Source organism: Dipodomys merriami, unplaced genomic scaffold (genome assembly GCF_024711535.1).
Source record: "Dipodomys merriami isolate MVZ:Mamm:240054 unplaced genomic scaffold, mDipMer1.0.p SCAF_15, whole genome shotgun sequence".
Classification (NCBI taxonomy): domain Eukaryota; kingdom Metazoa; phylum Chordata; class Mammalia; order Rodentia; family Heteromyidae; genus Dipodomys; species Dipodomys merriami.
The window spans coordinates 17,983,607-17,995,702 of record NW_027202826.1 but is presented as its reverse complement, the minus strand read 5'-3'; the positions used below and the strand labels follow the sequence as shown (position 1 = coordinate 17,995,702).

The window sequence follows — 12,096 nt, the reverse complement described above, 5'->3', positions numbered from 1 at the left end:
TGTGTGGCGGGCACCCGGTCATAGAGCTCAGAACCCACACCCCAGTTCACTCACATAGTAGCACTAAAAATAAACTGGGGAATTCAGTAAATGAATAATTCAGCGAACATATTCAGTCTTGAATATCTGAAAACTCCTATTTAACAGAGGATTGAGTTTACCCAGCTGTTTACATTTTCTCCCTGCAATCTCGCTCCTTCTTTCTTTGATTTATATCAGGAGGCAAAAGCAGCTGTGGCTCGAAATACATATGCATTCGTTTCCAGACTCCAGCTTTTGCTCCTCCTCCGTCTCTCCTTTCCCCTGGGCTGCTCCTTACCCATCTCCAACTTCACAGGTCTCAGGCACTGTGTGGCTGGTGCCTTAGCTCCATGGACATCCTGCTGGCTGTGAGGAAGCATGTAGGACCATGCTAATGAACATAGCTTGGGTTGCCCATGGACAAGGCACTCCTACCGTGTTCATTTATCTTAGCAGTCGCCCTGTTTACATGCATAAAGGGGTAGGGGAAGGCTTTGAAGGGGGCTTGAGTGTGGCATTTCCCAATACCTGGCCATGTGTTAAAGAGTCAGATTCCTGGATTCCCAATAGGTCCAGAAATGTGCACATGTAGAGAAAGGGCCTGGAAATCTGCATTCAGATCAGTGGGGCGAGAGAATCCTTATTGCTACACAAGTTTAGGAAAGAACACTGCTCTAGAAAGACTTGTTGCTCCCTGCTGGGAGGAGCCAGAAACCCAAGTCCTGTGTCAGACTGGCAGCGTGAAAGACTAGATGCCAGAGTTTCCGCTCAGGGTCCATACTTGGTCCTACAGGAGTGGTGCAGAAATGAAGAGTCCTCAGAGATGGAAGAGTTACAAGAAAGGACAGGGTATCTCTTAGTAACAGCCATTGAGCTCAGACCAGACCTGCTATAGTGTGCTTTAGGCCTTCAGATTGGATGTAGTCTTTCTTCTAGACCAGTGACCTGGTCCATTAGTGAAACCCTGTATAGGTTGTTCCTCTAGTTTACCCTGCCTGAGAAGACTTGGAGAAGAGAAGGTGGTAATGGGTCACTAGAGCAGACACAGGTAAAGTGAAGTTCTAGATGGCACAATGTGGAAGGTTACACGGAGCAGCAAGGAACGAGGGTTCAACATACAGTAGTTGGGCTTTTTGTTGTTTGTTTTAATACAAATTTGTCATACTCAGATGAAAATTCTTATTATGAACCTCAAATGTTAGATTCCCTGGGTGATATTAAGTCCCTCTAGAGCGCATTTTGAATGTAAAATTTTAGATTTTCAATGATTCAAGCCTTTTATATTTTTTATAGAGGATAAATGATCATTGAATCCAAATAAAGCAAAAATTAGTTTTCAGTTATAAATCATTTACTGCCTATTTTATGCCTAATAACTTAATTATGTCACTCTGGAATTGATGAATTTGTGGAGAAAAAACATGCAGAATTACATTGGCTATTGCTGTGAATCCAGTGATGTGAAGATGTTAGATTTATGTATGTTAATTTGATTCATATGCAAGTCAAAACATGCATATTTTTAATCAGCAGATGGTTTAATATGCTTTTCACACTTGTAAAATATGAGAAGTACTGCGAGCTATTTTCTGCCTTGTCATTCATTCTGTCAACAGTACTTATTGTGAAGCCAGTAAATGTGGTGCATTTGGGTATAAGGCAGACTTACAGATCGAATGCAAACTACATTCCTATGGAGAAGGGAGGGGAAACCTAAGCACAGATTTTTCTTAATGTATGCATTTATTGTGTGAGCCATTTGAACACAGGATTTAAGTAGATTTCCAGTGCCTCGAATTTCAGAGTGGCCTTAAAACTAATTTTTGGTTGAACTTGTAATTACTCTGTGTATGTCTGTGTCTTAAACTCAGAGCCTTGAACTCCTACGCAGCCTTTCTCGCTCAAGGTTGGCATTCTACCACTTGTGCCAGAGCTGGCACTTGTGCCACTTCTGGCTGGTTAACTGGAGATAAGTCTCTCGGACTTTTCCAGCTGGGCTCCACCTATGATTCTCATATATTAATCTCTTCAGTAGCTAGGATTAAAAGTATGAACCACTGGCATCTAGTTTATTAGTCTTTTTATTGAAGTCATTCATTCATTCACTTACTCACTTATCCACTAGATAATATTACACAACCCACCTGCCTGGAGTATACGTAAGCAGCACATCATAAAGAAAACCTGATGAGAAAAACCCTGGAAGAGTTTTCAGATCTACTTTAAAAGGAGATGATGAACTGTTCAAATGGAATCGCGGTCATTTGTGCAGAGATAGCTTGCCCTCATCCCCACATCCCAGCCCTCTTCCTGTTTGTTGGGCCAACTGTAGGACGGAGGGATAGAGATGTCTGCCTTCAGAAGACTGAGATCTACTGAGGACCACAACTTCTGCAGCTGCTCAAGCTGTTGCCCACGGCCTCTGGTTAACCTCCTTCCAAAAGCCATTTCTGCTCCATAGGCTTGGTTTGGTTGTCAAGGACTAATTAGCCAGTGATTAAGTTTACTGGGGAAGCAGTTCGCCATTGAAAAGAATGCTTGAATAAATCCCTGGGTAATATGAATACTTTATATGCCTTTATTTCTTAATTTATTTTTATAGCTCTGTTGTTTCCTAAATGGAGGACAGACATATGGAACTCACTACCCTGGAATTCATATAGGAGCTAGTCAATTTTCATTATATTTTAGACGGCTGATAGCAACTTAGTGGTCTACTTTGAATTATTGTTTAGTTTGACATTCATTTTTAACAGAAGTCTTTTTATCATGGAAAAATAGTATATATATATATATATATATATATATATAAAATATTAAATTAACCATTTCCAAGACTTTGAAGTGAATAGTTCAGTGGTCTTGTGCATGTTCACAACGTCTTTTCAACCACTAGTGTCATCTATTTCCAGAACTTTCTTATCATCCCAAATGGAAAACTGTACTTATTGAACAATAGCTTTCTCTCTCTCTGCTCCCTCTCCTCAACCTCTGCTAACCCTTATTGTACTTCTGTCTCTGTGGATCTGATTGTGCAGAGTATTCATCTAAATGGAATCACACAATTCTTGGCCTTGTTTCACTTCACTTCATGTTTCAAGGCTCATCCATATTGTAGCTATAGCTCCTATTAGAATTATATTCTGTTGAGGGCTGAATATTCCTCTGTGTGTGTGTGTGTGTGTGTGTGTGTGTGTGTGTGGTGTGTGTGTGTGTGTGTGTGTGTGTGTGTGTGTGTGTGTGTGTGTGACATGTATGGATTTTACATTTTGCTTATTCACCTGTTGATGATTGTTTGGTTTGTTTCCACTCTTTGAAAATGCACTGCTGTAAACCTTGATGCACAAATGTTCATTTAGGTCCCTTATCTCAGTTCTTTGGGGGCACAAGCCTAGGAATGAAATCGTTGGAAATTGCATGGCAATCCTTTATTTAATATTTGGAGGAAACAGCAAAGTTCTCCATAGCGGCTACACATTATTGTTAAATTTAAAACCTATTTCTCCAGACTCTTGGTGTTATTCAAATAAATGATTCAGATATAAGATAGTCTTCAAAAAATTAATTTCTATTTCAGTAGTTATGCTCAGTAAAGGCTATCCTAGAGAAGAGAGAAGGGTGTGTTCAGGAGGAAAGATGAGGATAGGAGAAGTTCTACCCTGAACCTTCTGCACATGCATGCTGTGTTTTGTTTGAATTGTAGCACATAGTCCGTGTGACTCATACTCTTACTGCTGCTCATTTTTTTCTCCAGTTGGACTAACAGGGACACAGGTGCTTTAGCAGGAGATGCATTATACAAATACCACAAATATTTATGGCTGACTCCATGGATTGTGTAGACTAAAACACAACAGAGAGCTGATAAATCTTCTAATATCCCTTTCTGTTTCTGGATGCTAAGTTCCAAGTTCTAGCAATTATAGATACATGGGGGGAAGTAATGTCCCACAAAAAATAAGCTTGTTTTTGGCTTTTTTTTTGTACCTGTACGGAGGCTTGAATTCAGGTCCTGAATCATGTTTCTTGGGCTTTTTTTTTTCTCAAGGCTAGTGCTCTGCGACTTGATCCACGGCTCCATTCCTGGCTTTTTTTAATTGGTGATAAAAGTCTTGCAGACTTTCTTGCCGGGGCTGGCTTCCAACTAAGATCCTCAGCTCTGAGGCTCCTGAGGAGCTAGGATTATAGGCGTGGGCCACCAATGCTTGGCTAGAAGCAATGTTGTTTTTTTAAGGTAAAAGAAATCAAGTGGTAATAGAGGAAATCACTGAAGCTGGGTTAGCCTCCCTACAACATGTGGGCCAAGGAGGGTGGACTCCTGACCCAAACATCAGAGCCAAGAAATTGAGATGGAAGTTGCTGCCATTCCTACAGCACGTTTCTCTGCACTGCTTTTGGACATTGGCAAATGGAAGGTGAAACAAAATTAGGATTTTTCTCTGCAGAGCCAGATGAAGCATATACAGATATTCAGAAGCCCAATATCACAAAATATTGACAACAGTTTCTTTTGTCATGTTGCCAAGGTATTGTCTGTATTGTCTGATGAGAATATCTTACCTTTGAAAACATAAAGGAAGGTAATATTTTCATTTTCTTGAAAGGTGAGAGGTTTTTTTTTTTTTTAAAGTTCACATAATATTGATTAGAACATTTTGGTCCACGCTACAGACGTGAGCTTGGACTAAATCAATCAGAAAGGAAATTCTCTGGAAAGAAATGGGCTGGTTCATGGTTGTGGAGGGTGGACAGAAACAGCAGGAAAGGAGAGTGCTGAAGGTCTCAGAGGACAGCTGGACCTGTCCAGGGGCCTGAAGGAAGCTGTGGATGGTGTTTGGCCTTTTTCTCTCTCTGCTTACTTAGTAGCAGGAAGGGAGCTTCTAATGATTTGCCCATCCCCACCCCCTACCACCACCCTACTACCACTACCATCATTGGTGGTTCAACCATAGGGTGAGTCATTTATCTGAATGATTCTCAGAGGTCTGGCTATTTACAAAGCAAGAGGAAGTTGAGATGTGATTACCAAATAAAGGGGCTGGCAGAAGTTTTCTTTTTAATTTTTTTTTTTGGGGGTCCGGTCGTGGGGCCTGAACTCTGGGCCTGGGCACTATCCCTCATCTCTTCAGCTCAAGGCTAGCGCTCTACCACCTGAGCCACAGTGCTACTTCCAGCTTTTTTTTTCTTTTTGCTTATGTGGTGCTGAGGAATCGAACCCAGGGCCTCAGGCATGCAAGGCAAGCACTCTACCACTGAGCCACCTTCCCAGCCCTTTCTTTTTAATTTTTAAATCAATGAGTTCTTTGACATTTGTGAAATAAGTTTGTTTTTAAGCTTACTGTACAATTATGCCATTCTTACTTTAGAGACCGAGCCTCACTATGCATCCCAAGTGGGCCCCAAACTTGCTTTGTAGCTCAGGCTGGCTTCGAACTCATGATCCTCTTGTCTCAAAGCTCCTGAGGCCTGGGATGATAGGTGAGCGCCATCACGCTTGGCAATTATAGTATTCTCCATAGGCGCATTCAATCACATTGCACTCTGTATTCTTTTTTCGTTTTGATAAATATTATTTTATATGATCAGAGGCAAATAGGCATTGTGCATTTTGTGTTCCTTTCCTAAGAGTAGCCTCCTTTGGTCTCACAGTGTTTGAATGCCTAGAGTCCTGTACAATTTTTCATGTCTGGGTGTATTTTAGATCTAGAGAAAATAAGTGCCATTTGTCTTGTCTGAGCTTGACTTACTTCACTTAACATGATTTGTTCTAGGTCCATCCATTTCCCTGGTCTATATTCTTCTTCAAGCTCTGAAAATGAATCTTTCAAATATGGATTCACAGACATGGAGCCAGAGGGTCATATGAGGTAAAATAATCCTGGGGAAGTCAGTTAACCATATTTTAGAGAAATATGTCATTTAATTTATTTACTTTTCTTTCTTCTATTTTTCTTTTTATCTTTTTGTTCTGAGACCGGGACTTGAACTCAGTACTTGACACTTTGCTCATTGGCTGGCACTCTGCCAACTGAGCCATGTCTCCAACCCCTAATTTACTTACTTTGCAACTAAAGAATACAAGGCATGACATTTAATTCATCAAATCAAACAAAAATACAGTTTGATCTTATATAACGGCTGACTAAAAACAATGTTTTAAGTAGACCAAATTTCATGAAAGATTTTGAAGTAGGATGACCACTGTTTTCTTCCAGATCCTTTGTCTGGCACATTTGAAGTACTCGCTTCAAAGTAGCTAAAGCCAAAATGAGATGGGATGGGAAGACTACATCTTAAGATCTCACACATCTCAGGAACAGGGGCCTTCTGGAGCAATCGGAAGTAGAAAGTGCTAGCCCAGCCAGAAGCTTTTCAGAGCACAAAATGAATAACCATTTGTGGCTGCCAGGCTGTCAAAGGTTGTGCCTCTGTTTTGTCTCCACATTTAGGTTTCCTTCCTCTTTCTGCAGAGAGAGGAGGAGATCCTCAGCTTCCTTCTCGGAAATTCAGGTCCCAGCTCTTGTGTAAATATTGCCACCACCTGAGCTGCATGGTGATTGAGTCCTCGCTGCAGAGCAATGGGCTCTTCTGTGGGCCCTTCCTGCCTCCATCTTGGTCTGGAAATCATGAAGGCTGGCGGTCAGGTATCACCCTGCCATTGAGGGAGAAAGAGGCTTTGGGGTCCATCAGACATGCACCCAGACAAGGTTGGTCCTGTAGGTTTAGGAGAGACAGAAGCTAAAGAGAGCAAGCAGGAGGGCAAAGGAAGATGAGAGAGATATGGGACCTTGAAGGTTATTTTAGAAGAGAAAATGAAGGGTAGAGGAGAAGCTGAACGCAGTGATTAAGTCAAAGGGCTTTGTTTCAGATAAGTGAAAGAATACCCAACAGGGGTTTGGGAAACAGAAGAGTCAGGTAGAGAAAGAGAGGAGGGAGGAGGACACAGGCAAGAAGGAAGAAGGGTCCAATGTCACAGAGAATCAAGCTCCTTAAAGGTAGTGTCTTGGGTTGACCTGCTGTTGTTCTATCTTGTTCTACAGAGCAGCTATTTGAATATGATTTCTCATTGCCATTTGAATAACGCCTTAACTTTTCAGTAATTAAACTTATTAACCATTTTTCAATCCAAGAGTTACAAAGTGGCTATTATAGTCTGCAGAAAGGCTACTCTTTTACTGCTTTAAAATAGACCAGAATTTATTGAGTTGTGAAACAGTTGAGAAAACTAAATATGACCACTATTTAGCTACTTATATCCTTATTTATCTTGATCTTCTTAATTGTAAAAATATTATAATCATATGTTTTAAAAATGGAGACAGAAACATGAAACTAAAATTACATACCTCCATAACCTAACAATTACTTTTGTTTGGCAAGAATTAACTCCTAATATTTTATATATACTTTTTTATTTGCAATTTTTTCAAAACAGATATATCATCAACAGACTACAGATTTCAGAAACAACAAAAGAGATATTTAAAAAATAAAAAGCAGTACCCTTCTTTCATCGTAGTTTTGAGTTCTCCAGTTTCCCCTCACAATTAAAAATGCTTTTTATTTCCTCCCACGGATGGCCTAATCTGTGTACATACATTCCTTTGGCAATACAATTCAAATGCACAATACAAATATGTGCTCACAATACATGTACATTTTTTTGCTATCACACTTAATTTATTTTTCCAACATGGTAGCCTATATACGTTTTTGCCTTGTTTTTCCACTTTACAATATCACATAGAGATAATTCTATGTACAAAACCTTTAAAATTTAACATAATGGACACACACATTGCCATTCTCTTTATTCTCATCATCCTTGGTGGCTGTAAGAAGTTACAGCAAATGATTCATCTCTTCCTTTAATAAGTACTTACCAAGCACTTGCCACATCTGCAGAGCAACAGTGATTCTAAGATGGAAAAAGAAGATAAGCCACGTCCTTGAAGGAGTCACAGAAGAATGGCTGACACAGACAGGTAAACAAATAATTACAGGTAGTTTCTATATACCAAGGTGGAAGAAAGTAAGTGCTGGGAGAATAAAGGGAGGATATTCCAAGACCCTTGAATGAAATGTTGAAGAGTTAGGGAGTCAGCTCATAGACAAGGAGCAAGAAGAGACACCGAGAATGAGATATGCAAATGACATGACCACCTGGTCCGGCTGGGTAAAGATCCTGCTTTTTGGTCTTGAACTTGTGGCTAAGAGATCCATATAAAAAATGCAATTATATGTAATTCACAGTAGATAACTTTTTCTAGATTTTGGAGAATTTCTTTGGCTAGAGTCCCAGAAGTGGGATTGCTGAGTCAAACTATAGAAGGACTCTGACCTCTACATACATCCAGCCAGAATGCTTTCCAAAGGGACCATTTTGTTTTGTGACAATGCCCACAAGCGATGTATGTGCACGCCGGGCCTCCGTAGTTCCTTACCTGTACCGTTTCTTTGTTTGAATATGTATTTCTTCGATTAAAGCTAAAGATCCCTATGGATTTGTTACAACTTCTTCTTACGTGGGTTTTTATTTACATACAACCCTTGAGAATCTATATTCAACGTTAGCTGTCATAAGCCTTACTTACAATGCAGATATTCAGATTTTCATTTTTCACGAAAGGTGCCAATATCTTTTTCTGGTTGGGTTATGTTTTAAAAACTTCAACATAGGGGCTGGGAAGATGGCTCAGTGATAGAGCTCTTGCCTTGGATGCATGAGGCCTTGGGTTCGATTCCTCAGCACCACATAAGAAAAAAGAAAAAAGTTGGAAGTGGCGCTGTGGCTCAAGTGGTAGAGCGCTAGCCGTGAGCTGAAGAGCTGAGGGACAGCACCCAGGCCCAGAGTTCAGGCCCCATGACCAGAACCCCTCCAAAAAATAAAAATAAAAACTTCAACATAAGTTTTTAAGGTAGACCTTCTTCTAAGTTGAGTAGCACTTCTATTTAGAAAGTATCCTCTTTTCTTCTGGTTTGTCTTAATATATATTTGACTCATTAATCATTAGAACTTATGTTGGCTATATGAAATGGTCTGAGAATTCAACTAGCTTTTTTCCTTCTCCCAATTACCAATGAGTTATTTGAACTTTACTTTCTTTATTGATTTTTCTGTGTAAGACTTTATTTCTTTAGATCAGTTTTGTGTTCATGGTGAAATGGAGATGAAGCTGACATACTGTATGATTGCTTGTTGCATGACACGAATAGGGGAAGGAAGGGGTGAATGGACAGGGTACAGATGGCTTTTAGGACGATGAAAATATGCTATATGACATGGTGATGGTGACATGTGTCATTATACATTTGTCAAACCCTAGAGAATATGCTATGTCAGGAATGAATCCTAACCTAAGGACTCTGGGTACAAATGATGTGCCAATGAAGTTTCATCAATTGAAGCAGATGTACCACTGTGGTGTGGGGTGTTGGAAAAACTGTATGTGGGGACACAGGGGGATGTGAGCTATTTCTATCTTTTTTATTTCAAAGATTAAATCATTTAGGGATCAACTAGGTCATCCATTGGATTGAATTTCCAGCCCTTTTCTGAAACGTGTCACATCAGCTTAAGACAGACATATCCTCTGACTTATCCAGTGTTCCTGCAGCAGCGTTTCTATTTATATATTGAAAGTATGACAACACAGCACCAATAGGCTTAGGTAAAGCTTGTCAGTGTTTTGTTAATAGGGAAATCTGCCATGGAAAGACCTTACTTTGGAAGCCTACCGGATTGATGGACGAGTAGTGGAGGGCACTTTGGAAGAAGAGAGATTATTTCACCCGAACAGCTGAGGATACTGTTAGTCAAGGTCCTAGCGTTGGTGGGAAGGATGAATAGAATCTGCTACCGTTATGGGTACCCTGGCTCAAGTCTGTGACTTCAATACAGTTTCAATCTCGTTGGAAGCCAAGCCCATTAGGAAATGTGGTTTATTGCAAAACAAAAAGGAACTCCTGGCCTTACTAAAACTTGACTATGGGTTGTCAGCCAGCCAGCCAGGGTTCGAGCTAGGCGAGAGTTAGCTAGCTGGGAACTAGCTAGACTCTCCAACCTATTGAAGTGCCACCTGCCAAGCTTATCAAACATGCAGATTTCTGGGCCAGTAGGAGGTCTCGCTGGGTGGGCTGTGGAAACTTTCCTGACCTCTCTTTGAAGCCTGGAAAAGATTAAAAAAAAATTCCCATAGATGCTGCTACAGATTTCTGAAGGATTTTCCTCTTCCCGTGAAACACTGGTCCCTGCGTTCCTGGCACAGGAGGGAGGACACGCGCAGCTGGGCACATCTGCTCAGGTAGAGTTCCGCGACAATTTCCAGGCGTTCTGCGTCCTGTCCTTCCCCAGAGGTCAAGAGCTTACTTGATTGGTGATCATCCAGCCCAATCGGATTTCTCAGAGGACGGCTGAACCTTCAACGCCACCATCACCCAACGTCCCACAACTGCTTCTGGACTAATTGGAGTTGGAAAGCAGTCAAGTACCACCGGCACTAGTCGACTAGTCGATTGGGGGCGGGAGGGGAGCGGATAGAGGGGTTTGTGTGGTTGAAACAGACTAGTCTAGGGTCAAGATAGTTCAGAGCCACGTCTCTCGCGCCCTGTGCCCGTTTTGGGGAATGAAACTCGTCCCAATGGCAGGCTGGGGAGGTCGCCTAGAGTCACGGAGGGATTCCAGAGACTTGCTTTTGTAATGCCATCTCCCCTCCCCCCCATTCTGTCCTTTGTACCCCCTCCTGGAAGTCCATGACCATTTTCCTCCCCTGCTCCTGGGGGCCATAGTGTCTCCTGTCGTATACCGGGGTGGTGGAGAAGGGGGCTGCGGTTAAGCTCAGAAGTTGGGGGGGGGGTTCGCCCATCCCCTCTGCCATGGGGCGACCCTCTCTCCCTCCAAAACCGCGGGTGACAGCGAGACGATGTGCACCTCATCACTCCGGGTGACTCTAGTGTCCAAAGGAGAGCGCTCTTGGGGTCTGCCCCACCCCCACCCCCGTACCCCAGGGGTCAGGACTGGTGGGATAGGGGGGAGGAGGTGGGACAAGGCGGGGGAGCAAGGACCCGACGGCGGCGGCGACGTGGTGCCACCGCCAACCCGGGGGCGCCCGAGTCCGTGCGCGCGCACGCGGCGCGCCCTGGCGGAGGCCGGGCGGGCGGGAGGAGCCGCGGGCGGGCGGGCGGGCGGAGCGAGCGGCGGGCGGAGCTAGGGCTGCAGGCGCGCGGGCGGCGGGCAGCGTCTCCTCGCGCATCCGTGCGGCCGCGCTTGCCAGGAGCCCGAGCAGCGATCGCCCCGGGGACCCACCGCCTGGCTCGCGGCCGCGGGCGCCTGCTTTGTGCTCGGAGCCACCTCGGGCGAGCCTCGGGCGGGCAGCGCGCGCGGCGCAGTCGCCGCGGGTTGGTGGCCAGCGCGCTCCGGCGGCCTGGGCGCGCGGAGGGGCTGGAGGTGCGGGAGCCGCTCTCCACCGGTCGGGTCCCCGGTCGGTCCCCGTGCGTGCGCTGAGCCCGGGCCGCCCGCGCCGCGGTCCCGATCCCCCCCCCCCCGCCCCCTTCCATCCCCTTCTTCTTCTTCTTCTTTTTTAAACAAAATCCTCGCCGATCTGCTCCGGGCCACGGTGCTCCGGGGGGCTCCAAACTCGGGCTGCCGGGGCGAGCGTGTCTTCATGAACCCAGAGGATGTCCGGGAAGCATTACAAGGGTCCTGAAGTCAGTTGTTGCATCAAATACTTCATCTTCGGCTTCAATGTCATCTTTTGGGTAAGTTGGAGCACTCCGGGGCGGCAGCGATTGTGGTCGATCCCCTGGACACGATGTCCCTCACGCTGCTCGCCCGCTTTTACTTTTTGCGGAGCCCACTGACCCCCCCGACCCCCCCTCCCCGCCTCCTCGCGGGGCGCTTGCGGGAGCCGGGACTCTGGGGGGTGCGCGCGGGGAGCGGGCGATGGGGGGCGGGGGACGGCGTTTATTTTGCCTTCTGCCTTTCCTGCCTAGCCCGCACGTTGGAGGGAGCAACGTTGAATCCTTTCTAGGAATGAGAGGAGAAAGGGGGCGGGTGGGAAGGAAAGAAAACCCAAG

At 44.3% G+C, this 12,096-nt stretch overlaps 1 protein-coding gene across 1 annotated transcript in view; it reads left to right on the top strand.

Moving 5' to 3' along the window:
* The first annotated feature begins 11,297 nt into the window (after nt 1-11,297).
* Tspan5 (tetraspanin 5) overlaps nt 11,298-12,096 on the top strand; it is a 146,180-nt gene continuing 145,381 nt past the window's right edge. The window contains exon 1 of the mRNA XM_070022313.1: nt 11,298-11,778. Coding sequence (XP_069878414.1) covers nt 11,698-11,778 — 81 coding nt within the window. The 5' untranslated portion in view covers nt 11,298-11,697. The remainder of the gene's footprint in view (nt 11,779-12,096) is intronic.